The sequence below is a fragment of the Pogona vitticeps genome, chromosome 9, assembly GCF_051106095.1.
Source record: "Pogona vitticeps strain Pit_001003342236 chromosome 9, PviZW2.1, whole genome shotgun sequence".
NCBI classification, from domain to species: Eukaryota; Metazoa; Chordata; class Lepidosauria; order Squamata; family Agamidae; genus Pogona; species Pogona vitticeps.
This window is the reverse complement of record NC_135791.1, coordinates 7,381,428-7,408,543: the sequence shown is the minus strand read 5'-3', so window position 1 is coordinate 7,408,543 and position 27,116 is coordinate 7,381,428. Positions and strand designations below refer to the sequence as shown.

The 27,116-nt window shown below is 43.7% G+C and overlaps 2 protein-coding genes across 4 annotated transcripts; both read right to left on the bottom strand.

The window, feature by feature from the left end:
• Positions 1 to 4,803, bottom strand: SH3BGRL3 (SH3 domain binding glutamate rich protein like 3). Its single transcript, XM_072980142.2, has 3 exons — positions 4,645 to 4,803; positions 3,712 to 3,879; positions 1 to 924 (listed from the first exon to the last, which is right to left on the bottom strand). Exons 1-3 carry the CDS (start codon positions 4,690 to 4,692, stop codon positions 859 to 861), a joined length of 282 nt encoding a protein of 93 aa, XP_072836243.1. The 5' UTR covers positions 4,693 to 4,803; the 3' UTR covers positions 1 to 858.
• Positions 4,804 to 6,282: 1,479 nt separating this feature from the next.
• CEP85 (centrosomal protein 85) lies at positions 6,283 to 26,329 on the bottom strand. 3 transcript variants are annotated; one of them, XM_020803249.3, is made up of 13 exons: positions 26,156 to 26,329; positions 22,479 to 22,553; positions 20,020 to 20,699; positions 18,620 to 18,753; positions 17,585 to 17,702; positions 16,938 to 17,123; positions 14,217 to 14,369; positions 13,815 to 13,969; positions 11,872 to 11,989; positions 11,641 to 11,691; positions 11,442 to 11,549; positions 9,614 to 9,839; positions 6,283 to 8,830 (listed from the first exon to the last, which is right to left on the bottom strand). In XM_020803249.3, exons 2-13 carry the CDS (start codon positions 22,531 to 22,533, stop codon positions 8,667 to 8,669), a joined length of 2,148 nt encoding a protein of 715 aa, XP_020658908.3. In that variant the 5' UTR covers positions 22,534 to 22,553; positions 26,156 to 26,329; the 3' UTR covers positions 6,283 to 8,666. The 3 variants fall into 3 exon arrangements, with proteins under 3 accessions (XP_020658908.3, XP_072836239.2, XP_020658910.3); XM_072980138.2 differs by lacking the exon at positions 9,614 to 9,839 and having other exon boundaries at positions 26,156 to 26,326; XM_020803251.3 differs by lacking the exons at positions 22,479 to 22,553; positions 26,156 to 26,329 and adding an exon at positions 21,362 to 22,365.
• Between the last annotated feature and the right edge of the window lie 787 nt (positions 26,330 to 27,116).

The window sequence follows — 27,116 nt, the reverse complement described above, 5'->3', positions numbered from 1 at the left end:
GAGGTTTTTAGCAACATTTAATAGCATCTCAGAAGAGATGGCTGTTTACAAATTGCTTTTAGCAAGGAAAAAAACCCAACAACCAAGAAGATGCACTTTGTCCGTGTTTTCAAAAAGGCAGTTCCAAAAAAAAGAGAGAGAGAAAAACATGGAACAGATGAGCCGAGAACAGTATAAAATCATATGTACTTCTCTTTTTCCTCGGGAGGGTTTTCCTCCTCCCACTGCCACACTGGCGTTGGAATGCACTAATGGAATATGTGAGCTGCGCTTGCCATCCTCTTGGAAACTGCTCTCCCTGGACAACCCAAGCTGCCCTAGAAGTAATTGTAAGACACACCCAATCTAGCTGGCCCAGAAGGAAGTCTCAGCGCAAAATCCTGCGCAGCGCTTTTGCACGGCTATATAACAAAGATAATAATTGCAGGCCTCAGCCACCCTCCTTTCCTGGTTTAGGGAGGAAGAAGGTGGCACAGAAACCAACATTTGTACAGTGAAGGGTAACTGGGGACAGTAGAGCAAGGAATGGCAGCCTGCCCTCTTCTTCTCAAAGGCAGGTTCGACTTGAGGAAAAGAAAAGGAAGGGGGCTTAAAAAAAAGAGATTTCCTTGACTGGAAAAGAGGCACAAGGAGGAAGGCCCGGCTGCATTCAGAAGACTATGCAAAGTCTTTTGAGGCCACACTGAAAGTATAGCAGGCAACAAGATTTGGAGACGAGTTTGGTCATGGAGGGTGAGGACAGAGACACCGATGGCTTGGGAGGCTTAGGCGGGATCCATTTGGAATGCAAAATTCAAAGTCCAGGGTGGGATTTTTGGGGAGGGGGGGGAGAAGAACTGGGCTTCGGGAGAAGCATGCTCAGGCTAACTTCAGGAATTCCTGCAGGGTGTTCTGTTCCACTGCTTCCACAAACAGTTCATAGTCCTGCCAGGTGGGAGAAGAAGGAAGATCACACTCAAATGCTGGGTCAAGAACAAGGCAACAAAAGGCAAGGAATCGCTTTCTATTAGAGCTACAACTGGAACAAGAGTCACATCACCACCATCAGGGCAAGACACAAGAATATGTTTTGACAATGGCCTGGCCTGTGGTGCTTTCCAAATGTTTGTACAGTGGTGCCTCGCAAGACGAACGCCTCGCGGGATGAAAAACCCGCAAGACGAATGGTTTTGCAATCACTATGGTGCCTTGCAAGACGGCTTCTTCTATGGCCGTGCTTCACAAGATGATTTTTTTTGCAAGACCGATGCCTCACAAGACAAAAAAAGTCATTCATCTTGCGAGGTTCCCATAGGAATGCATTGCAATGCATTCCTATGGGAAACCGCTTTTTGCAAGATGATTTTTTCGCAAAATAGCGCTACTTGCGGAATGAATTATATTCGTCTTGCGAGGCACCACTGTACATATAGTAACTTCCATAAGCTCCAGCCAGCACAGTCAACCATGAGGAGGCCTGCAGTCTAAAACATCTGGGAAGCACCAGCTTATGGAAAGTTCTCCCGCAGTGGAGAACCTGTTGCAAACATCCTGTGGCCTTGAGCCAAACGGCACGGTTGTCTGGTCCAAAGCCACCTTCCCCCTTTCTCCAAAACCAGCTTCGAATGCTAGCTTTGAGAAAGGGAACGTTCACTAGGAAAGCTTTTTCATTTGCAAGGTGGCCATTGTTAATGCATTTTATGTCTTAAAAGTCAGCTCCATTCTAGAGGTTCCTCATATGTCCTCAAGGGAGCCTTCAGCTAAGGAGGAGAAAATGAGAGGGAAGGACCTATTGATAAATAGATGTGCTGCCCTCACTCAAGTGCACAGTTCAGATTTCATTTTATCTCAAAGATGGGCTTGGCAGGCATTCATTACTTCCCCAGCTGTTACTGAGTCACTGGAGCAATAAGCTCATACATCCTCCCATTTTGGCACAGCCTAACCCCCACTGCATTATTATGCATTTTGCTAGCTGAACGTAGACAGACAGAACGGCAGTATTGACTTCCTGGATTTCATCATTACTGGACAGCCACTCCAGTTTGTCTTCTCAAAGGCAACTTGCAAAATAACACCTTTTCTTTTTACTGTTGTGTTTAAAACATCCCGTGTAGCCTTTTTTAAAAACCTGTTTCATTTAGTGCAAGGTGGCAGGGCAGAAGATAGATTGGAATCTACTCTGGGTAATCCCCAACATATCAGCAAAAATTGTTTAAGGGTAACAGCAATAAAATGGCTTCCCCTTTGCTCTATACTGCAGAGGTAAAGAAAGCTGAGAATAAGCAGGAGAAACTTGGGATCTTTTAAACAACCAATTTAATTCTCACTTGATGTCTGCTCACCCTTCCCTCCAGAAGGATAATAAAAAAGGCCATCTGTGGTCCTTGCAAAAGGAGCCTAACGCCCTGAATTTGGCCCAACTGTCAAAGCTCTGAAACAGCCTTCCTCAACTCGATGCTCTCCAAATGAGTTGGATTAAAATTCCTGTCGTCTTCAGCGAGTACTTATCTCCTTCACCCATAGACACGACAGAATTGATTTCCAGGTTAATCAGAGGGAAGAGACTCTAAAATGGGGTTCGAAAAGCAGCCAACAGAGCTGAATTAAAGGAGGCATTTATTTCCTGAGATGTGACTTGCTCTAATTAAAGTTAGGGCGGACTTGGAAATCCTTGGACCTATGCACCCAGATATCTACCAGTATATCCTGATTTATTTTCTGCCCACCACTGCCGAAATCAGTACAACCATGTTTTTCTAGTAGGCAGGCAAGGCCTGCTTTATTAATTTGCACAGATCTGATTTGGTTCAAGGCTTTATGCCTCAAAACCAAGTTGACACTGTCACAGGCACTGCATATGTAAGTTCACCTACAATTCTACCTTAATGGTAACCTGGCCTGGTGGTCAAGTAGCCTGGTGTAGTTCACCAGTGCCTCCTCCTGGGGGCACTCTGGGACCCCAAAGCTTGTCCCAGGCCACACAAGTGCCAGGGCCCCGAATTGTCATCACCCATGCCTCCAACCCACTGAGCTAGACCACATAAATTAGGCAGAAGTAGTCTGCCTAATGACAGAATGGTCATTTTAATTCCCCCACCATAACCTTTACCTTGCAAGATTCAGACAGAATTAGACCTACAAAGGCAGGCCTTTTGCCACGGACCTATGAACAGCTTTAAATCAATGTCCCATTTTCCGCCATTTGCCATATACCTTCTTGTCAAGGAACAGACAAATAACAGCTGGAACAAAAGGAAGTCTTAGCAAACCTATTGCCTTTTGCCACTGGAAGGCCTTTTGTTTTGTCCCGATGTGATGGGGTGAAGAAACATTCCATGCCATTTTTGGGTGATCAATAATGCCAAGAACCTTATCTGGATTGTCGTTAGATTGGCTTCTTTGTGTGTGTGTGTGGGGGGGGGAAGGGGTCCTGGGATTATCAGTGGGCTCAGGAGATACAAGGCCCATTAACTCTGATCTCATCTCTAATCTTTCTGCTGTCAACATGCTGGCATCCCAAGGAGGGGAGAAAATACATGAAGTCAGACAATACTTGGGTTTTTCCCCCCTGAAAAATTTATCCAGATACAGTTGTTCTTTTAATCCTTTCAATAGCCCCCCTCCCCCCCCCCCCCCGCCGGCCACCAGTCACTACAGATAGCTAAGCCTGACTTTCTTTTGTGATCAGTGTTTTAATCCGGGCTGCACCCCAGGATGCTCTCCACTCACCCCACAATAGTGGTCCCCATTGAAAATCTGGGGTGGAATGGCTTTAGGGTTGCCGGATTTGGCCCTCATTTCTTCCCGCAAGGCATTGTCCTGGGAGATATCCACCAGATTGTATTTGATGTTCTTTCCATCCAGGATCCTGGTCACTTCGCTCTGCTGGGATTTAATCTGCGGAACAAAGGCAGGGGGAGAGAGAAGGGGAGCTGAAACGCCCGACCGGCCTGCGCTGGGAAGGCAACCGAGGGGGGGGGGAACCCTCCCGCTCCCTCCTGGCAAAACAAAGAGCCAGGACCGGCCAGCCAGCCAGCCGGGAACGGCCACACCTTGCCGGGAAGGGGCCCGGCGCCCTGCGCAAACACAGCCCCAGCCCTGCGGAGACGCCCGTCCGCCCGTGCCAAGGGAATTTTACGCACGCAAGCAGGCAGGCAGGGAAGGCAGGCAGGAGGCGATCGCCTTCGGATCTGGAAGGGAAGATCCGCTGCCTTAAAGGATCCTCCATTTAACCGGAGGGGAGGGGGGCGGGCGGGCGAAGGGGATCTCCCGGCCTCTCTGCGCTCCCTTCGCCAGGCTAAGGCGGGGGTCCTGCCCTCCCCCCCTCTTGCGCGTTTCACCTGTGATCACCGCACCGACGGGGCGTGGGGCGGGCGAACTGGGAGAGAACCCCCCCATGGTCACATCTGGAGGGGCGGAGGAGAGATCGCCCACCTCCCAAGGAGATCGCAAAGCGGGCGGCGGAAGGAGGAAGGGAGGGAGGGGAGGCTCTCCGCAGCCGGGAGGAGGAAGCGCAAGCCCACCTGGCGCGCCGGAGGAGGCCGGCAAGGGCGAGGTGGGACGCGGGATGCACGGGAGGGCAGTGCCAGGGAGGAGGGCAGCCCGAGGCTACCGGGGGCGAGGGCGAAGGGGGGGGGCTTCACTTCTGCCGGCGCCGCTCACCTCCCGCGAGCCCGTGACCGAGGTGCTGTAGACGGTGAGGGTGGCCATGGTGCGCGCTCCCCGCAGCAGCCGCTCCCTCGCCTCTTTGGCCGCTGGCTGGATCGCTGGCTGGGGAAGGGAAGGGAAGAGGGCTGGGGGGGGGGGAGGGAGAGAAGAGAGGCTCGGCCTCCTTCCCGGCCCCTCCCACTTCTGATCGCCGGGACCAATCGGGTGGGCGGCCGCGGGCATGCGGGACCGGCCGCGCGCCGCTGCTGGCCGTGGCACCGGTCGCGCTCTCTCTCTCTCTCTCGGGAACTGGCCTTCCAGGCTACCCCTCCTCTCTCTCTCCCCCGCCGGCCTGTTACTGCTCTTGGACCCTTTGATTCCGAGGAGGACATCGGAGGGCCCCCTCCAGAGGCTCATGGACTGCATCTCCCAGAAATCCTGGCCAGCACAGCTGGTGCTGAAGGCTTCTGGGAGTTGCAGTCCAACATCTGGGGCCTCGAGGTTGCGAACCACGCTTGTTAGACGGCGGTGTCCGATCTGGCTTAGGCAGGAGTGCTGCTGGTGGAAGGGAATTATAGGTCGTGGTCGTCCGTCTTAAGGGCCACGCATTCCCTGTTCCGGATTAGGCCTAGGTTTAGCAAGAAGCTGATTCAAAATACACTTCTCATTAATTATGAAATGATTGCCCCAGATGAAGCGTTCCCTCCTTTAAGAATGATCTGCTGACTTGTGCCAGGGAAAAGGCTGAATTGCTTAGTTCTGGAGGTTTTTTGTCCATTTAACTGAGATGAAGTTGCAAGGGCTGCTACAGGGATGGAGAATTTATGGGGTCCTCCATTTAGGTAGTCTTGGATTGCAATTCCCACCTTCTGTAGCAATGCTATCCAACCATGGGGTTCATGCCCCACTCCTGCTCTGTTTACTATTTTTGGTAGGTCTAATACTGTAAATTGCCCGTAAATATATGAATATCCATACTGACATCACCTGGCATATTTGCATCTGTTAAAAGTTATTTTGTAGGGTTACTGGGACAGCTATATTTACATTCCTGGGTATAATATTACCAAAGATGCATATAGGGGGATTCATGAGTAAGTCATCTTGCCTGCTTTCTGTATTTATTTATTTAATTTTTGGGGGGTCACTACATCTGGCTATTTTTTAATCAAAATAACTTTGGCCAGAATAAGTACAAGAAAAACTGTAGTGTTTGACTGCTGCTTGTATCTGTTGTCATGTACCAGCTCACACGACTAATGCACAACAAAGGAATGTTATGCTGCTACTAAACCCATGGCAATTTGCTCCTGCAATTAACACCACTGCACTTACGCACTGCACAACAGGACTGTGGTCATCCAGATTGTATAGGCTACAGTGAAAGTTGAAAATTCTAAACACTTAAAAAAACAGAGTGGACAATTTCCACTTTAAAAAAAGGAACAAGTAGATTTTGAGCACAGAAGATTTTAAATTGCATATCCTCCAGAATGTCTTAGCTATTAAAGAGCTATGAAAGCAATAACTGGTTACACATCAGGATATGATAAAACAAAAAGTCCCAAAGAAGGGGGAAAATTCTTTCCGACAAAGAGATGGCAAAGTTTAAGGGTGGCACACAGCTGGAATGAAGCAGTCCTTTCATAGGAATGGCATTTCCCCCCTCAAAACAACCCACTTTATTTTGTAAGCAAAATATTAAGTACAAACAAGTCCTCTTTGGGTGCAAGCAACAACAAATGCATGATATTAAAACTATGGCCCTGAGATTATTTATTTGCATGTCCTTGGCACACAAGGGCTGAAAAATGCCTAAGGACAAAGTGACTCTTCTTTCCACTGGCTGGGACACATCAAGCTCAGACTTCACAAAAGTTTCCCTTACTTTTTAAGCAAACCACCCAGGGAGGGTAGAAGTTTGTCAGAGGACCAAATGTTTCATTAATGCCACATTTCCATGAACTGCCAGAAATTAAGCAGTTTGACTGTAATCCTTGGATCGAATTGTTCTTGGCAGGAGCTTGAATTTAGAAAGCTATCTTCTGCTGCTGTCAGAAAATGCTACTTTGGATTTTCCTATTTAAAACTGACTGTTCATCCTTTATGCCAGGCCACAAATCAGGTGTTCAAGGGGAATTGATTGATTTAACTGCAAATAATAATAAGTAAACTTCCCACTGAAATACAGCTGTATCTCATATTAATTACAGTCACTAGTAAAAATTCCATTTCCATCTTGTCTGTTCTGGAAATCAAAGCAGGATTAAACCTTTGCGGATTATCGTGTATCATCATCCTGCAGCTCCACTTCACTTGCCCTTACAAAGGAAGAGGGAGGCCAACACACTGCAAAAGAGAGACTAAGGACAAGCCATTTCCATTGTTATGTTCAACTCTTTTGTGAACATTTTCTTAGAAGTACTTCCTGTTTGAATACATTTTGTCTGCTATACAGTAGGAGACACAGTACACTGAATTACTTTAAACTGCAGTTTAATCAGCTGTGAAGAGCTATCTGTGACCCACCACTGTGGATCTGCCAAGGAGTATTCAAATAGGAAGTCCTTGGAAGAAAAAGCTCATAAACTGATAGAATATGCAACGGTATGTTGAGACACTCCTTTAAAAATGACTTTTGTCCTTTTATATATATATATGGGGGGGGGGGGGGAAGAAGGACAGGATGGAATAATGCCATCAACAGATGTTCTTTGGCGGCTTACAATAAACTGCTTGTTGAGCTAGTAACCGTATGTCTTGAGAATACCTGCTTCAGTGTTTGTTTAGGAGAGTATGAAACACTTCTGAAGGGAAGTGAAGGACTACAATTCAAAGATCTTTCCTATTTGAAACTCCTGTCGGTAGAAAACTGGTGTATCAGGTGAAGGTTAACTTTGTTAACAAGGTACGCAGTTTTTAAAAATGCAAGTGAGTCATTCAAGAACACCACCTACAGTCTTGAGAATTATGAACCCTAATGTCTAACCAATGAACTCATTACCTTACTGTCTTATAAGTGAAGACTTCACTCTAATTAAGATACATATGGATGGGAGAAGTGTCACAAGTCACTGGAAAGAATGGATGAGGTGTGTTTTTTTTTTTTTGTTAAACATGAAGCCTCACTTCAGTACTGTATTGCACTATACATTTATAAAAATGCATCATTTCAGGATAAAAAATCCCGTCAAGTTAGTACTCGAATGAGAAAGATACAAAAATATAGTTTAAAAGGTGCACTCGCATGGAAATGTTACAACCCATATGGGTCTACTAATATGAGAAAGGCCCATTTCACTTGTGCTGGTCATGTCTAGCACTCCACCTCCAGTGATTTATGGAGATTTATAGATGTTTGCTTTGTTTTGGCTTTTTTTTTTTTGTGGAGTGCACTGCTTTTAGGACCACTTAGACCTTCTACCACAGTATAGATTCTGAGTTAGGAATCAAGACCAAGTACAGTACTAAAAGATTCCTGATCAAGTCACCCAGATACGGGGTGCTGCCAGCAGACTTCTCTTCATTGCTCAAACTACTTTGGAACTTTTTATTCAGGCCAAGCCAGTTCCTTCTAGAATGAGTCGGCCACAAATTCTTGCATTAACTAGGTATTCTGCATACAGATGCAGAAATTCCCTCAGTTATATTATCTGGAAAATGTGTTGCTGCTAATCACAGATATGTTTACGGGCCGCAACAGTACCCTTCCCTAGGAGATGGCAAACACTTGGCTGAAGAAAAGCTGTAACTGCCAGGATGAGCCAGCACTACAGCTGCAGTTATGCCAGTGTTTATGACTGATGTCAAGAGCAGCAAACTATTCATTCAGTTGCCCAGATCAGGTAAATAAAAAAGGGAGGTAGATGTTTATCACAATTTTCCCCCAAAGGCCTTTCTTTAGGGGTTCTCTGTTAAGGAATCAAACATGCCGCACTATCACCACAATAGAATATATTAAAGAGACATCTGATGAACCCACTCGTAGCAGCTTGAACAGATCCACAGTCCCAGTGTTATGTCCCCTCTTTTTGACTTCACTGCGTGATGCAGTTATCACCCATATCCTGGGCGTATCTGTCAGAAATAGCTGTCCGCAAATCCTCAACCTCTTTGTGCAAATGTTTTACTTCTTCCAGCTTCTTTGCTAGCATGTTTGGCTGCAGCAAATCTTCCTTTTCTTTCACTGAGCAATGCACAGCTGCAAAATCAAAGGCACAGATTAGACTAAAGTTGCCATTTGGGGACTCCAGATATTCCACAAAAAGCTAGAACCTAAGTGTTTTTTTCTTAAAAGAAAGGCCTGTTTCTAGCCCTCATTGTTATCCGTCTCCAATGGTGTATAAACCAGATGAGGAAATGCAGAATATCACGGGCATAAATCCTGCAGGAGGCAAATCTTGAGGATATTCTTATGTGGAACAAACATATTTCAATAAACTGGGCAGAGCAAACATTCAAAAGATTTCCTCAACACAGAACTCCCACTTTGTTTTGTTTGTTTTATTTTTAGGCTGCTGTTCTCCCACTCTAGCCAGCCTGCTCGCTGCTGAAGCACAAATAGGCACCTGGCTGATCAGGAGAGGCCTTGAGGACTAGAAACCTGTGGCCCTCCAGGTATTGCTGGATTGCAGTTGTCATTGGTCCTAGCTGGCCCTGTCAACTGTCAGACTGACAACGAAGGAAGTTGTAGTTCAGCAATATCTGGAAAGCCCCGAGCTCTGCCTCCCTGCATCACATCTCCAGAATCACAAAGTTTTTACTCACCACTAGCTTTTGGAAGAAACAAACAAGACTTCAAATGCAGGAATGTAGGAAGCTGCCTTACTAAGGCCAACGACTAGAAGCAGCATTCTGTCTTAGCTCAACCTGAGTATCCGTGGTATCCCTTGGTGGGGCTCCATTCAAGTATAAATTGGGCCTAATCTTACTCAGCTTCATGAGAGCCAGTGCATTTGGGTGGTTTGGTAGCAGTTTTACTTACTGTGAATCCCCAAAAGTAATGACAAATTGGGATCCTTTCCTTGTGCCCTCTGAGTTACAACACTATAGACAGACTGCAGGTCCTCTAGACAGCTGGCCAACTCCTTGTGCAACTCTTGGGTAAGACGGGCTGTCTCATCGGAGAGGGGCTGACTGAGCTCCATCTGCCGGAGATGCTCTTGAAGAGTCAGGTTTTTCTCCATCAGTTCCTGATTCTGTGCAGATAGCTAGAGAGACAGACAGACAGACAGACTGGAGGGTGAGGGACCATGCCTGTTCTCCAGCGCCCCCTAGTGAGAGGCTGCAGTTCTATAATATCTTATTTCATATCTATATGACGTATTAAGCAACCTACGGAATGACAGAAGCAACTACAGTACTTTAAAATATTTTCCTACAGAATCTGAGATCACTGTGTTGAGGGAGGCAAGAAATATTATATGCAGAGCGATCTGACACTATGATTTCATAGAAACCATAAATTCTAAACAATTGTTCCCATCTCACCTGCAGAAATAATGGACAAAATCTGTTGTGTAACTTTGTGCCCAACATGACTCGGAACAGACACCAGAAACATTTAACTTACACTAGTTTAAGCTTCCTATTCCCCCCCCCCCGCCCCCCGTGTCCGGCTCTGAGGCAGGCTCTGAGGCTCCCTCAGCCCTAGAGCTTTGGGAGACTTGGAATGGTGGGGAGCCTTTAAGAATCAAAAATGGCTTTAAACAGTAAAATAGGGAGGGACAGGAAGATACTAATTAGTGTTAAGTTTATGTTTCCAACACCTGATCCATGTTGCACCAGGCGCAAAACTACACCACAAGACTTTGCCTGACATTAACACACAGGAAGTTAGAATTCTCTGCTACATTTTCAGAAAAGTCTTTCAAATCTATGCTTCACTTGCTGGACACAGTACAGAGCTTATGATTTAGAGATTCAACTCTATCTCTATCCACCCTCATGCCTGAAATTGGTATCTACCCATATACTACTACTCCCTCACTCAATCAGAATACCTCCAAGGATGGCTGGATCTAAAGCTACAGACAGAAACAATTCTGATTAATGATACATAAGATCCCCTATAGTGTTCTTCATCAGTGATTCTCAGATAAGAGTGTGAAAACAGACCTCTGTGTACATTGAGCCAAGCCTGTGCAGCCCTCTGGCTACATTATCTTCCAGAGACTCTAATGGGCTCTACTGTGATCATGAAGATTGATCAATCATTTACAACTTCCTTGTATTCTAATGGTTTCTGCAGCTTTCTGGGGTTTAACCCTTAACTGTATGCCCAAACAGCCTGTCAGCATGAATTTCACTGGTCTTAAAAAAAAAATACTGGGAGCACAAGTTCAAGTCAAGAGCGTGACTTATGTTCATCCCAAAAGTTGGAACCACAACAAAGCAGCTGTCAAACTGGATCACCACGAGGAGAACAAAGAAATCTCTACCCAACCTCCATTTGTAGCAGGTATGGTTTCTGTGACCACAATCAAGTTTTCAGTAGCTACAGTGCTCTCAAGAAGCACAGCATCACACCCACTGACACACATAGGAAGATCCTATGAATCAAGACCCCAACAGTGTCAAGAACACGCATGAAAACAAGTGCAAATTGGGACAATGATTTGAAAAAACTACAATTGGCCAAAGAACTGAAAGATGGTAACTGTGTAAGGACCTCCATAAGGCTACAAATATGAACTGCCAAACAACCATTAGCACCTGAATAGACCAGAGAAGCTAAACCGAGAGTCTTATTGTGCCACAGCACTGACAGTGATATTTCCTTAGTGGATGCCATGGTGGAAAAGGGAGGCTACCTCTTTCACAGCGACACGCAACTGCTGCAGGGCGCTCTCTTGCCTCAGTGCTTCTGCTCTCAGGCCCTGAGCCATGCCCTCTTCCTGAGCAATCTGTTCTTCCAGCTCCTGCAAAACAAAGAGGAGAGAAGTGCAAATGGCCCTGGGAGTAATGCAGGACACACAAACCATCTGTCTCAGCCTTCAACAGTAGTCTCACCTTTACTTGTGAAGACAACTGATCCGCTTTCTTCTTCTGGTTATCCACGATCTGAAAGTGAATAGATTATAGTGAGAGCCACGCTGGCAAAAGCAAAGGCTGCAATTTTGAAGAGGGCACCTAGTAGAGAGGACAAAGGCCGCTGAGTGTATGGAGGAAAATGAAAGGAGGTCCCAATTTCCACTACATTATCCCTTCCTCATATTTTTCAGTTTCCACTCGAAGAGTTACCTTTCTAAGCAGATCACGCTCTTTTTGTAAAGAATCCTTTTCTCGCTTCTCTTTCTCCATCTCCTGGACGTAGCCATCCACTGATGGGTTCTTGCTACGCTGCAACTTGTCTTGTAAACTGAGAAACAGGAGAGCAACGTTAAATGGAGTGACCTCGAGAAGCCCACCATTTAGAGGGGGGGTCGCATTCCAGAGCAAATGAAACATACTACTCCACTCCAAAAATAGGCAGTTACATTGCAAAAACCCCTTCTTTTCTGACACTCTTCAATACTGATGTCTCACATTAAGAAACTAGTTCACATTTCTCTCTCTCTTTCAGATTTTTCAGAAGTATTTATTTACTGCTTCTCATCCCATAAAGGCATTCCAAGTGATGCATAACAAAACAGATGATAGACAAGCTTAAAATCAATGTTAACTGCTGAATAACCACACATTTTCTGCTACCCACTCCTACCTTTCTTCCAATGTGGGAAAAAATCCACATTTAGGCAGAGGTAGCAGAATAAGTACCCTTAACTTATTCACTAGCCTGTCAATTATTTATTTAATATAATTACACTGTCTTTCTCCTCACAAGAGGACTTAAAGCACTTATGATATTAAATATTGCCATCTCAGTATTACAATATTAACTGAATTTTAAGAGAGAGAGAGGGAGGATGGGAGGGAGGAAAGAAGGCTCCAGAATCCTCTCCAGCTGGGCTGATCTTTCACTACCGATAAAACCACCCCTTACCAACTATCCATGAGGAACCAGCCAAAGTACTTGTCACTTACTTTTAAGATGTCTCAAAAGGACTTGAATTTTGGGAGCCGGAATAGAAACAAATATTTACCAATGAAAGGCATCAAGTTAAGCAGAAGACAACCTGAGATGGTGGCAGACTAAATACCACGAGGAAGGTGAGGGTTTCACACCAATACGCTTATCAGTGAGGAGTTCACCAGTCATCAGTCACACATATCCTGCTCTAATTTATATCAGAAATAGTCATGTAACTCCTTTAAGACTTGCTGGTCTTTATGAAAGCTTATGAAAAACAAAAATTAGTCTTTTACGTGCTACACAACTATTTCTGATATAAATTGTTACAACAGACGAACATTTGCTCTAATATATGATTTGACAGATTAAAAAAAGTGAATCTGCCGCTAACACATTTAGTTGTAAAACTCCAGTCTTAACTTGTAGGAGTACCAATATGGTAGCGGGTCAGCAAAGTGTGCTAGGAGCTGGGAGATCCAGGTTCAAGTTCTTGCTATGAAATCTACTTAGACAGCCAAGGGCCAGTCACTGTCTCTTTCACCTTTATTTCCCCACAGGGTTGTTGTGAGGATGAAGCATGTGGGAAGAAAGCTGTGGACAAATCCCTTGAGCTCACTGAAGAAAGGAGAGATATCAACATATAACCAAAAAAAAAAAAAAAAAAAAATCAAATAAAGGCAACTCTAAATAAATCTTGTATAAGATTAGCTCCTCTAGCTCCTAGGACAGAATGCTTGCAACTTTTTAATGCTTGGAAACCAAAACAGGCCAGGCTTTTTAGGGTATGGAGTGCCTTTAAGAATCAGTTCAGAAAACTGAAGGCTTCAGTCAACATTCTGACTCATCCAAATGCCTCTCTCCTCCCTCCCGACTACCCAAGCCTCTAACACTCTCCCTCCATAAAAACCTCAGGTCATACGTCCCCTACCAGCTATATTTGGTTTTACACATCTTTCCCTTTCTCCACAGTCTCCTGCGAGTGTCTCCTCTCTGACCACTGTGCTTTCCCCTATAAACATTCTGCCGTATCATCCTTCTCTGTCGCCCATGCCCAATCCATAGGGTGTTCACAGGAAGGCTTCACTGTCATGAGTGCGATCCAATGTCAGATTCCTGGACTGCATCTTCCCACTTTTTGACCCTCTCTGAAATGAGTTCCAGGAAGCATTACCTGCGCACAGTGGAAAGCAGCTCCATCTCTTTGTGTTTCTGTAATTCTAATTGCAGCTCCTTTTCTCTGCAACTGGCACGGACATCTCCAAGCTCTCTCTCAAGAGCAGTCACCGTTTCTTGCAAAGCTGCAGCTGCCTGCTGAGACTCTTTTAGCTAGGAAAGACGAACACATCACACTTCAGAAAAACAGAAATCACCTTAGCAACCTGCCTATCTATGTAGCTAGCAGCTGCCGAAACTCCTGTTATCATTACGAGCAACGTGGCATCCGAACTGAGAATACCTTCCTTTCTGACAAAGCAAACAGTCATTCTAACCAGACATGCACACTCACAAATACATGCAGGGACCCTGCCATCTATTCTGCACCTCCAGGGATATCTAGAAGATTGAATTCTACCTGCTGGCTTTGTTTCTGATGGTCCTCTAACATCGGGAGGTCAGCAACATAGCGCTCCAAGGTCTCAATCCTCTGCTGTTTCTCACGGTTTTGCTCGGATTCTTTTAGGCACTTCTTCTTCAAATGCTCCAGATGTTTGTCTCTTGCCTTTACCTGTGCAAACAGCATATGCTGGGCTCTCTTACAATCATGCATTCAACCCAAATGCATCAGGCTCAGATACTTGAATTGCATGGCAAACAGTATTCACAAAGCCAGAAAATGAAACATATAGCTAGCACTTGAAGATGGAATAGAAGAGATTGATCCTCTCAGGCTGCAGAAGAGAAGCAACTTGATTATAGGTGTAGGCTGTGGCAGCCAAGTTTTAAAGAAAGCAAACAGAAAATATTCTCCTTGAGAACCACTGATGAGCAGAGAACTACAGTGGTGCCTCGCATTACGAGCACTCCGTTTTACGATGAAATCGCTTTACACTGAAACGATGTTTCCTATGGGTGAATTTCGCTTTGCGATGATCGGTTCCCTGCTTCGGGAACCGATTCTCGCAAAGCAATATTTTTGGCCAGCTGATTGGTGGTTTCAAAATGGCCGCTGGGTAAAAAACATGGCTCCCTACTCTTTTCTGGGATGGATTTCTCGCTGCACAGGCAGCAAAAATGTCCGCACTATGGAGGATCTTCACTGGACTGTGAGTTTCAAGCCCCTAGGAACGCATTAATTGGGTTTTAATATGTTTCTATGGGCTTTTTAATTTCGCATTACGACGTTTTCGTAAGACAGCCATTTTGCTGCAACGAATTAACGTCGTAATGCGAGGCACCACTGTAACTACGAAAAAAGAAAGTGCAAACAAATTCTGGAACAATATTTCCACTTGATGCTCTCAGTTTTTTCCCCATGGTTTATCCAACTCCCCATGTAGCATCTTCAACACAGGCAACCACCACTTCTTGCAACATTGCTTCATTAATGTGTACTGCAAATGGGGGAGCAGGAAGTGAGTCAAACCTTTTGGCAAAAATGTATCAGAAAAGCCAAGTATTAGTGCAAAGATCCTCTGTTCAAATCTGCAGCATGAAATCAAGGATAAGAAGCAGGTATGCCTGTTGCCTCACCTTGAAAGGCAAGGATTCCACGCATTAACATGGCTCATATTTCTGTAAAGAAAATCATGGAGGCATATTATGCAGTAGTTCTTACTTCTTTACTATTTTTGTTTGTTGTAATCTGCCTTGGGTTCATGATAGGAAAAAAGGTGGCAAATAATTAATTTAAATATTTTTTTTTAAAAAAAACTAGTTTCTCCTTGCTACATGTACTGGTTACAGGAGCAGAATATTCTGCATGTACCCTCTGCATCTGAACAGGCATGTTTCCTAGCCAAGGATTTCAAACTGGAAGCCTTCTTGAAGGTGTAGACACACAGTACAATGCCCTAAATGGTCTGGGACCTCGATACCTGTTAGAATGTTTCTCCCAAAAAACTGCTGCCTGTGTCACCCATTACTCTGAAGGAGGCCCAGAAAGTATTAACTACGAATTAGGTCTCTTTTTGGTGGTGGTTCCGTCTTTTGGAACTCATTCCCATCAGAGGTTTGCCTGTGCTCCTCCCTCCACGCCTTTCACAAGCTAGTTAAGGCAAAGCTCTTTAAAAAAAGCCTTTAGTACAGTGGTGCCTTGACTTATGACCATAATCCGTTCAAGAAGATGGACGTAACTCGAAATGGTGATAAGTCGAAGCACCATTTCCTATAGGAATGCACTGAAATGCAATTAATCTGTTCCAGCCAAAGAAAAATAAATAAATAAACCACTGCAAGACTCATTGGAAACACTATTAATCCCTTCCGGCTGGGGGGGGGGGAAGCAATCAAGCGTGCAAGACCCATTGGAAATGCCCAGAAAACAAATGGAACAGATCAGAAATGTGAAGAGAGCAAAGGAAAAAGCAAGGGAAGCATGCAAGACCATGGGGAGAAAACCCCCAAAGCAATCCAGACCCATCAGAAATGGGAGGGAAAAGCCAAAAAACAAACCAACCCCCCAAAACCCATCGGAAATGGGGGAAAAACCGGCAAAGCAACCAACCCCCCAAGACCCATCGGAAATGGGGGAAAAAACCAAAAAACAAACCAACCGTGAAAGATCCATTGGAAATGGGGAAAAAACACTCCAAAAAGCAACCAACCCCCCAAGACCCATTGGGAGTGGTGGGAAAACCCAACAAACCAACCCCCCAAGACCCATCACAGCACAGAAGCATAACCCCCCCAACCCAAAACCACGCTACAAAAACACCCAGAACAGTTTCGCCACCTACAGTTAGAAATTTGAATTTCCCGCCTTTTTCTGTTCATAAGTGGAAGCTGTGGTCGCAAGTAAAAGGAAAATTTTGCGGCTGGAGCTGGTCGTAACTCGAAATGGTCGTAAGTAGGGGTGTTCATAAGTCGAGGCACCACTGTAATATCCTTCCCCTACAATAGTCTTTCTGCTGACCCTCATTTGTATTATTTACTTCAGTCATTGCATATGGCTTTATTGCTGCTGTCTTTGTTGTTGTTGTCGTTTGTAGTAAAGTAAATGTTAATTTGCTGGCTGGGATGGTAGTTGTGATAGTTTAATTCCATTGTAAACTGCCCAAGGCAGTGGTTTTTCACTGAACAGGCGGTACAAAATTTAAACAAACAAAATTATTGAGTGTTAACACAGAAAACCTACCCTTTCTTCTTGTTTCTTCAATTCCACAGCATGCTTTTGTATAGCCTCTTTGTGGGTATCCTGGATTTGTTTGACGCTTGCTTCTGAAGCAGCCAACTTCTTCTCCAATTCAATCTTTTCCTTACTAAGAGACTCTGTTTTTTCAGTGAACTGAGCTCGTAAGAATACATTCTCCCGCTGCAATTCCTGTAAAAACCGCCCAAAGATCAAGTAGCTCTTAATGCATCTCTCAAAACCCACATGCTCAGAGAAACGGCTGGTCAGTCAATCAGTTTTCAACATTAACCCTGTTGCCACAGGTGACATGAAAATGTGTGCAGGTGAATGGAAGTGGAAGGAAGCCCTCTGTCCCTTCTTTGGGCTCAGCACAGAACTACACAGGTTGCTAGGAAGCAAATCCTTTCTTTTACAGTATATCCAGCAAAAAAAAAAAAACACCCCACAGCAGCTGGCACCTCCAGACTCCTATTTACAAGGCTATGCTCAATACTGTTAGATTAGGTGTCAAGAGATTAGAGCACCACAGAACAACAGTCCACCTCTTCCACACCCCCATCTCCTTCAACCCATCAGTATTCTTTTGAATCTTCCTTCAGAGAAGGGCCAGTGTCTTCAAGGCACACCAACAGTGAGATGCTAGCATTTACCTGCATCCTGAGCAAGTACATGTCTCCATAGGAGGCAGGATGACTGAAGAGGGCAGTATGGACCTGCATCTCACTTTCACGTACTTTCTGCTCCAGCTGGGAAATGTGCTGCCTCTGCCTTTAAACCAGAATAATTACAAGAGACAGACATTAATGTTTACTAAACTGGACTGTCAGATGTCAAAACAGAAAGTTAACTTAGCAGAAAGAACTTCCTGTGTGTGTTTTAACTGTTTTTGGACTGTATTTCTCATCAAGTGTTACCAGTGCCCCTTTTGCTATGGCTGTTGGGAATTTATTTATTAGTTACATGCATGTTCTTCCTTCCTGGAATGAGCTACAACCCTCTTCTTCCTCTGCTTTTCCTCAAAACAATCAGTGAAGTCAGTCACACTGAGAGTTTATGGCTGGCCAAAGTAACCCAGTGACTTTCTTGTACAAATGGGTTCTGAATTCAAGTCTCTCAAGTCCTAGTTCAACACTCTAGCCACTGCACCACACTGCCTCTCATCCAGCAACATCCGCAGTCCAATAAAATCTGGAAAGCTACTTGTTGCACAAAACCATTAAATCACTTCATGATCTTAATCATTAATAAAGGGGCACAACTGTATAACTTTTAACATAGCAGATGTACATACTTCTGTGGTGACACCGTTGAACTATTTCATTAGATTCTTGGCACAAAATTTACAGCACAAACCTATTCATGTTTACTGATAAGTATCCTCAAGTGAGGCTTACTTGCAACATTGCTTGTTGATGCTGTTATGTGTTGTCAAGGCAGAACTGACTTATAGTGACCCTAATGGGGTTTTCTAGGTAAGTGAGGTATTCAAGGTTTTTACCAATTCTACACACATCCCAGTGATTTTCAGTGGCAGAGCCGGGGATTCAAACTCTGTCCCCCTGAGCCATCACACCACAGGGGTGCCCATGTAACAGTGTTTAGGAATTTAGAATTGTGACATCACGTTTTTTTAGTCTTAACTGCTACAGAAGCACAGAATGGATCTCTGTTGTTCTATTTCTTACCTGTCAATAAGAATTTCTTTCTCCCTGAGCAGGTTCTCATTTGCATTCACAATACTGACCCACTGCGCTGGATCAAGAGTGGGTAGCGAAGTGTTGTCCACCAAGGGATGATAGCAAGCAGCTTTATTTTGCAGCTAGAAATATGAGGTTCAGATGAAACAAGGCTTGATGTTCAGCTCTCAAACACAACTATGACATCACAGAGACTATTTTACTTTCTGCATTTTCCACTTGCCAATAACACAGGATGTTTATCTCATATACAGTTATTTTGGGCACATATCCAAGCAGCTCTATGCAAAATAATTTTAAATCACTGTGCAACAGAGGGAAACATCACTGAAACTCACAATTATTATTCTCCACTCTAACCAGAAATCCACTCTGCTCTAACTAAAAATACACTCTGTTGTCCAACAAAGTATATAAGTTAGGTGTAGCAAAAACAGGGATTTTAGCTACCTACATGACCACGATGCCCATTTTGCTTGGTATTGCTCCTTCAAAACTCATATGGTAACACTTCTCTTCAAAGTTATGTTAAAAACTTTGCTGATATGCATTTTAATTGTGTTAAAAAGAGCATCACATAAAAAGACTTGTGGTCATCCATTCTCTCTTCAATAAGTATGGGTCAGGGTTAAATAAAATAAATATTACATTGTACTCTTTCACCAAACATACTAAAAGCACGAGGTAATAAATAGCTTCAAACACCAACAATCCCGAACTCCTTTCCATTTCTGTGTAGCAGTTGCCCAAGTGACTGAAATAAAAACCTAGCTCTATACTTGCCGTTAATTCTGTTATGTATACAATCTGTCAGAAGGGAAAAAAGAGAACTGACACACAATATATGATAAATATGCAACTTTGAATAATGTCTACATAATTTATTATACAGTGGTGCCTCGCAAGACGGGTGCCCCGTTTAACGACGAAACCGCACTACGACGATCTTTTTGCGATCGCAATTGTGATTGCAAAATGATGGTCTGAATGGGGTTTTTTCGCTTTGCGGTGATCGGTTCCCTGCTTCGGGAACCGATTCTCGCAAAACTACGATTTTAAAACAGGTGATCGGCAGTTTCAAAATGGCCGTCGGGTAAAAAAAATGGCTCCCGCTGTTTTCTGGGACGGATTCCTCGCTGCACAGGCAGTGAAAATGGCCGCACTATGGAGGATCTTCGCTGGACGGTGAGTTTCAAGCCCATAGGAACACATTAATCGGGTTTTAATGCATTTCTATGGCTTTTTAATTTTGCATTACGACGTTTTCGTTCTACAGCGATTTCGCTGGAACGAATTAACGTCATAATGCAAGGCACCACTGTATTTTAAAGATGCTGTCTATGTACACATACACTCTCAAATTATATATATATATAAAAGCCTTTTACCTGCATCTGCTCCAGTCGAAGCCGAACATGATCCAGGTGCTGTTTCCAAGTACTCAGTGCACAATTTTCATGCTGATGGAGTGCACAGGCCTCCTGCTTCCACATCTGAGACTGAGCAACAGCTGGGTTGGAATACAGACCAGCTGGATTAAGCTCCGAGGATAACTGCTTTTCACAGACTCGACTGGCCTCTGTCATTGGCTTAGCATCAAGCAACCCTGTGTGTGGTTCTTTTTCTACACCAGGCATAGTGGCATCTGAACTGAACATTTGGAGCTGGGACCAAGGGCCAGCGGACTGTCTATCTTGCAAAAAAGAATGATTAACTGTGACTTCCCCAGTTTGCCTGACAGATTTCTGAGCACTGTCCACACCTGCTTGATTGGAAGTAAGGAACAGTGGTTGATCACGGCCATTTTCCATTGAAGCCCGATATAGGTGAGGGTTCCTGTGGAACATCTGGGTCGGTCTCAGAGTGTCAGAGTCATGGTTGGATATTAATCCTCGTATGTCGCCTGATGAGATTGGTGGGGAGGATGCCAAGGCAGTCCGAGAAGAACTTGATTCACTCACCAATCGAGGAGATGCATCCAGCATAGAAGGCATGACATGAGCTGTAGGGATGGCCACTTGGGTTTTGATGGGCTGAAATGAAGAACTGTCACTGGAACTACAGAATGCTAGGAAACAAAATTAGAATTCTGAGCATTAGACCCAGAACATTACACACTATCTGATACTTAGCTTTTTCCATGGCTTTTTGATACTTTTAGGACCTAGGAAAATATAATACAGCTACTGTATATATAAAGGGGTAAAGCTAAAATGTTACAGATATAATAGTTAACTTTCATAGCATGCAAAGAACTGGCATTTGATCACAACAGAAACCTATGTTTGCCCAAATAAATGTTAAAACCAAAGCAGAGCTTTATAAGAAGTACCAAAGTGGAGCTTTATTACCTGCTTATAAAGCAATAAGCTTTTAAGCAATAAGTGTCTCAGGAATCATTTGTTTGTTAAACCTAGAAATTTCAAAAAGTTTTAAAATTGTTTTTAATCTTGTTTTTAATGCTGATATGCATTTTAATTGTGTTTTTAAAAATATGGTACTTCTATCTTATTTTTAAATGGCTGATTGTTGTATAGTTTTAACTGTTGTGAGATGCCTTGGGTCCCCTATGGGGAGAAGGATGTCATATAAAACAACAACAACAACAACAACAACAACAACAACAACAACAACAACAACAACAACAACAACAACAACAACAAAGCAAACGCAGAAGCAAACCAAACCAAAACACTTTTTGAAAACAAGTTTACAAATGCTAAAACTTACTCAGGAACTAGGCTCAGAACTCTTGATTATATTCCCAAACCACAACACTGTAACTTTTATTTGCTGCTGAAGATGTGGAGTCAGCAGCTACCCCAAAGAAGCAGAAGACTGAAATATTCTTAGGAAGCTAAAGCAATAGTTGTTGAATTTAGCTCAAGCCTTTCTGTAAAAATCAGCCTTGTTTTCTCTCTAATAGCTACATGGAATAAGGCAGGTCTGAATACTGAAAACACTGACGCAGAAGTTCCAGATTTGACTAGATGGAAGTGTGAAGTTATTCTTAGTAACTCTCAGGTTTCAATACAGAAAAACAGCAGCAGCAAAAGCAAGAAGCTAAGGCACCTAGTTTTCAAATAGTGTTTTGTTCTTTCCAGAAACTGCAAGAATTTCAGATTCCTATGTGACATAGTCAGTAAAAACATCTGAGATATTTGTTCTATTCTGTTTCAGCTATTTGCAATACCCAAGTGCTGGTATAAGGAGGAATGAAGAATCACAGATTGATTATCAGGGGAATTATGCTATGTGTCACAAGTTTATAAATTTCTGTAAACGAGCTGTCAGTATAAAATTTTAAATGCCAGAAGAACAGATCTGCCAAGAACTTCTTTACCTGCAGCTTTATTCTGCTAGGTGGGGACACAGGAAAAAGCAGATTGCTGTTTATGCATTATTACATCAGTCATATGAAGAAAGAAAGCTAACTCCTAGTGCTAGAAATATGTGTCATAAACAAGTTAGAAGGCTGTATCTAGGATGTAAGAATGCAGGTTGGCACCCATGCATTCCCACATTTGATTTGTGGCATTACTTCTTAGCAGAACTCAAAACACTGGGGAGAAGCTCATTAAAATACATTGGAAAACTAATATAGATTGCCTCTGCTAAATTAAAAGTATTTGAATATACCAACAGACTATTAGTTTAACCTTAACTGATTCAAAGTTCTAATTTGCTGTCAAGGCAGCCAGACTAATTGGTTAAGACTGTGTTTAATTAATTGTTCCCCATCTGGTCTGTAACTAACTCAGCACTTTGTCTGTCTTATCTGACAAGGTAAAACCTGACACAAAAGAGGCTGTAAGATTTAATATAAGAGTTCTGTATAAAAACTCACCATCTGAGCTGTTTGAGTAGGATGTCCCAGTCAGTGTACCTCCAGAGGCAGCCATACTTGAACCAGAGTGTCTATCTGTAATTTCAGAATAATTTGAGATTTACGGGATGACAGGGCTCAAAATACTGTTATCGAAAGACCCTTACTGAAATTGGGGCAGGAGTGAGGCTACATTGTCAGGATTTATGGTGTCCAGAAGAATTCTCAAAATGTGGGCTAGTGTGAATGCAGCCTATTCTTCAACCACTAGTACAGGGCCAAGGTCAGATTACATGAGCACATGAAAGTCCCTCTACTCTCCTACCCGTATCTCAGACAGACAACAACTTTAACCATGGCTAGTATGAAGATGTTACTGCTAATCACACAGGCAGCGGATTACACCCCAAACATGCAACTGCTAGGGTAAATCCCAATCTAGACACTGCACACTTTTATGAGCAGTGCTGACAAATAACTCCAAATTCAAAGTTACTCTTCAAAATCTTAACCAATTTGTACTGCAGTTCATCTCATGGGCATGATGTGAATGATACTGAGTGCAAGCGTGACTTAGATATATTGGCAATGAGAATACTACACAAAACATACAGATAAGCACAGTAGTGATATTCAGCAGGCTCTGGGAAGAAAAAATAATGCTGAATGTCAACAGCATATTAGGAAGGGGGGAAATGTTTAGAACAGGCTTAACATGTATGTTGAAAAGCCACCACATTTCACAGGTAACAATAGTCAATGGCCAGAATGCTACTGCAGATGTATACAAGCATAGGTGTAATGACATAAATAGGAGATGTGACTTGCTCTTAATTAATACGCTGCTACTTACATGTACCGGTCACATATCTTGGTGCATGACTAGGACAAAACAAGAATAGCAATTTGCCACAACAATTTAGGCATTATACTTATGCAGGTATAAATGCACAGCAGGATTCTGAGCATTTTGATTGAGATCAAACCTGCCTCACTGCACTAGAAGCTATCAAATACTGCATAACCCCAAGTAAAGCGAAAGAGAAAAAAATATTTTATCACACATCTAGTAAGAGGAACTGCAAGCCTGGTGATACCATACAACATGGAGGAAAGAACATGGAAATCCCATTCCATGTTAATGAATTTGGAAAAACAACAGTCAAATTCTGCAGTCTCAATTTACTAAAGAGAAAATATTCAACTTTTATATAATTTGTTAACCTAGTCTAATTTGCAAAGAGCCAATGTGTCTCCCCACTAGCACGACTGCCTAATAAAACAGAAACGTTCATTTAGAGAGGGATGATCAAGTGTACCCTGCCAAATGTTTTTGGCCTATAGCTATGAGGGGGTGCTGAGCCTTTCCCAGAAAAATTTGAGCTAGGAAGCTATAAATTGCAGTGTGTATTGGCCAATTTGTCTGTATTCAATGGTGCAAAAATCAACCACCTATGATTTTAACTTATCTTTCATGCTCAGCTCCAAAGTGAACATGGCAGCACCTCCCGAAAAGTTCAATGTGGAAAGAGCATAGGACCATAATCAAGTTCTTGTTCCTCCAAGGGAAAGGTGAAAAGCAGATCCATGAAGAAATGTCACAAACTATGGGTGACAGTGGCCCTTCATATGCAACAGTTAAATTGTTGGGTTGTCAATTTTAAAACTGGCCATTTCGGTGTTGAAAGTGAGAAAACCAGTGGAAGGTGTGTTTCTGTCTCTGTACCTGCAAATGTGAAAGCCATCCATGACATGATCACAGAGGACCGCTGAATATCAGCCAAAAGTATTGCTATGTATCTGAGAATATCACTTGAGAGAGTTGGTGCCATTATCCACAACGACTTGGAAATGAGAAAGCTGGCAGCAAAGTGGATCCCCAAACTTTTGACAACCGAACAAAAGAGGAAACGTGTGGAGTCATCGGTGGCTGTTTTGGAACATTTTGCAAGAAATGAATCAGATTTCCTGGGCAAACTGGTAACTGGTGATGAGACAGGGATCTACTGTTATCATTCTGAGACAAAGGAATAGTCTAAGGAATGGAGGCACAGTGGTTCCCCCAGGCCAAAGAAGTTCCGAGTGCAAAGGTCGGTCCAGAAGCAAATGGCAACAGTTTTTTGGGATAAGAAGGGAGTTCTGCTGGTGGACTACCTCCAACAGGGTTCAACCATCAATGCAAAATATTACTGTGCTTTATTGACAAAGGTGAGGCAAAACATCAAGGAAAAACATCAAAGAAAGCTCTCCAAGGGTGTCATCCTGTTGCATGACAATACTTTGTCACACACCGCAGGTGAAACAATGACAAAACTGACCTCCTTAGGCTTTCAAGTGATGCCCCATCCACCCTATTCTTCCGAACTGGCTCCTTCTGACTATTATCTGTTCCCCAAACTCAAAAAACACCTGAAGGGACAATGATTTGGGAGTGTTCTGGAGGCAACTAATGCTGCAAATGAGTGGTTACACCAGCAGTCAGAAGAATTTTGCAGGGACTGAAGAAGCTGCAGGACAGACATTGCAAGTGCATTGACTTCCTAGGAGAATATGTAGAGTAGTGTGGCAGTTACAGCTTCCTAGCTCAATTTTTTTTTCTGGGAAAGGCTCAATACTTATCAGCACCCCCTTGTACTAGCCCTAGCCAGCCAATTGTGATGGGTTGCAGATCAAAATCATCTGGAGGGCTACAGTTGCCTGTCCAGGGTTTACAATGTCACGTAACCTGGGAAATCTGATTTATCATGCCCTTTATAATCCAGAATTGCTAGTCAAGCTCTCTTTTGCTTTATAATTTCAAGACTGTTTGGTGGTAACCGCTACGTGCCCCTATCCCCAGCTGGGACAACATGCTAAATGCACCCTTCTTGCTTTGTTTGGCAGTCATACCAGCTGCAAAAAGCAAAGTAGAAACAAACTGACTGTGTGTACCATCAAGCAGTGCAATAATCTGAAGTTATGCAGAATTCTGGCTTATTTCACAGAAAAACAGTCAGTACATGTGAGTAAACAGATTTACTGTGGCACCATCTTTTTTTACAGAACAGAATCCAAAACATCCAATACATCACGTTCTCCTTTCCCTGGGAAATTTAAGACAACCCTGCACTGGAACAAATGTTGCCATGAAGTGTAATATTGCCGATCACTTTTTATTTATTTAAATTATCTTTGCTTCACTCTGTAGCAAACCCCTCCCGCCCAATAAAAAAAGTTATGCAGCTTTCTGGGCACCCTCTAAGATCCCCCCTTCTTTCCTTAATATATGCATGTAAAATATAGGTTGCAAAGCAAGGATTGACACGCCATGAACCTAACACCCTAGGGATCCCCTTGGGGTTAATTTAGGATCGTCGCCTTCTGGGAGCTCATGGTTCCGTTATGATGATGTTCGTTTACGTCACTGCCCAGGAGGGGGACCCCTGCCCCCCCAAAGTGACCACGTGGTGCAGCAGGAAGCGGGGGGAGGCAAGCGGTGAGGTAGAGAGAGGAGCCCTAAAGAGGGAGGGCAGGCAGCAAACCCTGACCCTCTCCTGCCTCACCGTTTCAGCCCAAGCGTGGTTGTTACACCAGATTATTAGTGCCTGAGGAAAAGTTAAACAGGGTCACGACTGGACCCCCCCTCCCCACAGAGAGAGGAGAAATATCTATCATAAATAAATAAAATAATTAATAAATAAATACTGCATTTTTATTACCTCTGGAGTATAACTGAGGACTCCGCGGGCGAAAACCCCTCCGTTTGGCGGGACACTCGGGGCGAGGGGGTTGACAATAGTTCGCTACGAACTCAGCGCAGAAAGAAACTATTAAATCGCCTCAGCCAGCAAAACCTCCTAGCACGCATGCGCAGCGGCCGTTAGAACGAGGGAGGGAGGGAAGGGCTCGCGATAGCCCGCCTTCTCCCTTGTTGACACGCCCACGGCCCCGCCCCTCTCGCGCCGCGACCGTTGAAAGTCCGGCGGCTCTCTCTTTTTTTTTTTTTCCCGCGGCGGGGCGCCGCGTCCTGTTCCACACTCCGAGGGAGGGGCCTTGCCTCGCTGTCACTCTTTCAGCCGCCGGATACGATTGGCCGGGGCAGCAGCCAATGAATGCACTCTGGGGAAGAGGATAGAATTCGAAGGCGGGCCAGGGGGGAAAAAAATCACGATTTTTAAAGTTTTTGACAACTGAAATTTAAAAATGGGTTCTTTAAAATTTAAATCGATTTTTTGGGGGGAAAATATTGCTTTTATCTGCCCTACTAGAGGGGTTATGGAATCCATAAATCTTGGTTTATATTATTTGCAAATTTTATTGCATTTTTAAAAATTGTTTTATGGCCAGAATCCAAAGAGGGAGAGAAAGTAGAATAATTTTTGCAGAATTCAAGCATTTTACCCCGATGCTTAAGTCCCAATCCTCTTCAAGGGAGGGTCGGGTGTGGTGCTCCAGATGTTTGACTACGGATCCCATCAGCCCTAGCCAGCGTAGCCAATGATGAGAAATGCTGGGAGTTACAGTCCAAAATGTCTGGAAACCCAACACTTTGCCCATCCATACTGTAGTGTAACTAAGCCTAAATACATGTGCACATGTGTGCCATCAAATCAATTCTGACTGATGTTTCAGAATTTTCCAGGTACACTAATGAGTATACTCAGATGTGTACTACCATTC

Bases quoted from the DNA above. Each gene is read 5' to 3' on its own strand.
- SH3BGRL3 (XM_072980142.2), bottom strand. From the start codon at position 4,692: ATGGCCACCCTCACCGTCTACAGCACCTCGGTCACGGGCTCGCGGGAG. The intron at 3,880-4,644 runs GTGAGCGGCGCC...TTTGTTCCGCAG, and splicing joins CGGTCACGGGCTCGCGGGAG to ATTAAATCCCAGCAGAGCGA. The intron at 925-3,711 runs GTGAGTGGAGAG...CCCACCTGGCAG, and splicing joins ATGGGGACCACTATTGTGGG to GACTATGAACTGTTTGTGGA.
- CEP85 (XM_020803249.3), bottom strand. From the start codon at position 22,533: ATGGCTGCCTCTGGAGGTACACTGACTGGGACATCCTACTCAAACAGC. The intron at 20,700-22,478 runs GTGAGTTTTTAT...TTTGTTTCCTAG, and splicing joins CTACTCAAACAGCTCAGATG to CATTCTGTAGTTCCAGTGAC. The intron at 11,550-11,640 runs GTGAGACTACTG...TTTGTTTTGCAG, and splicing joins AGTTGTCTTCACAAGTAAAG to GAGCTGGAAGAACAGATTGC.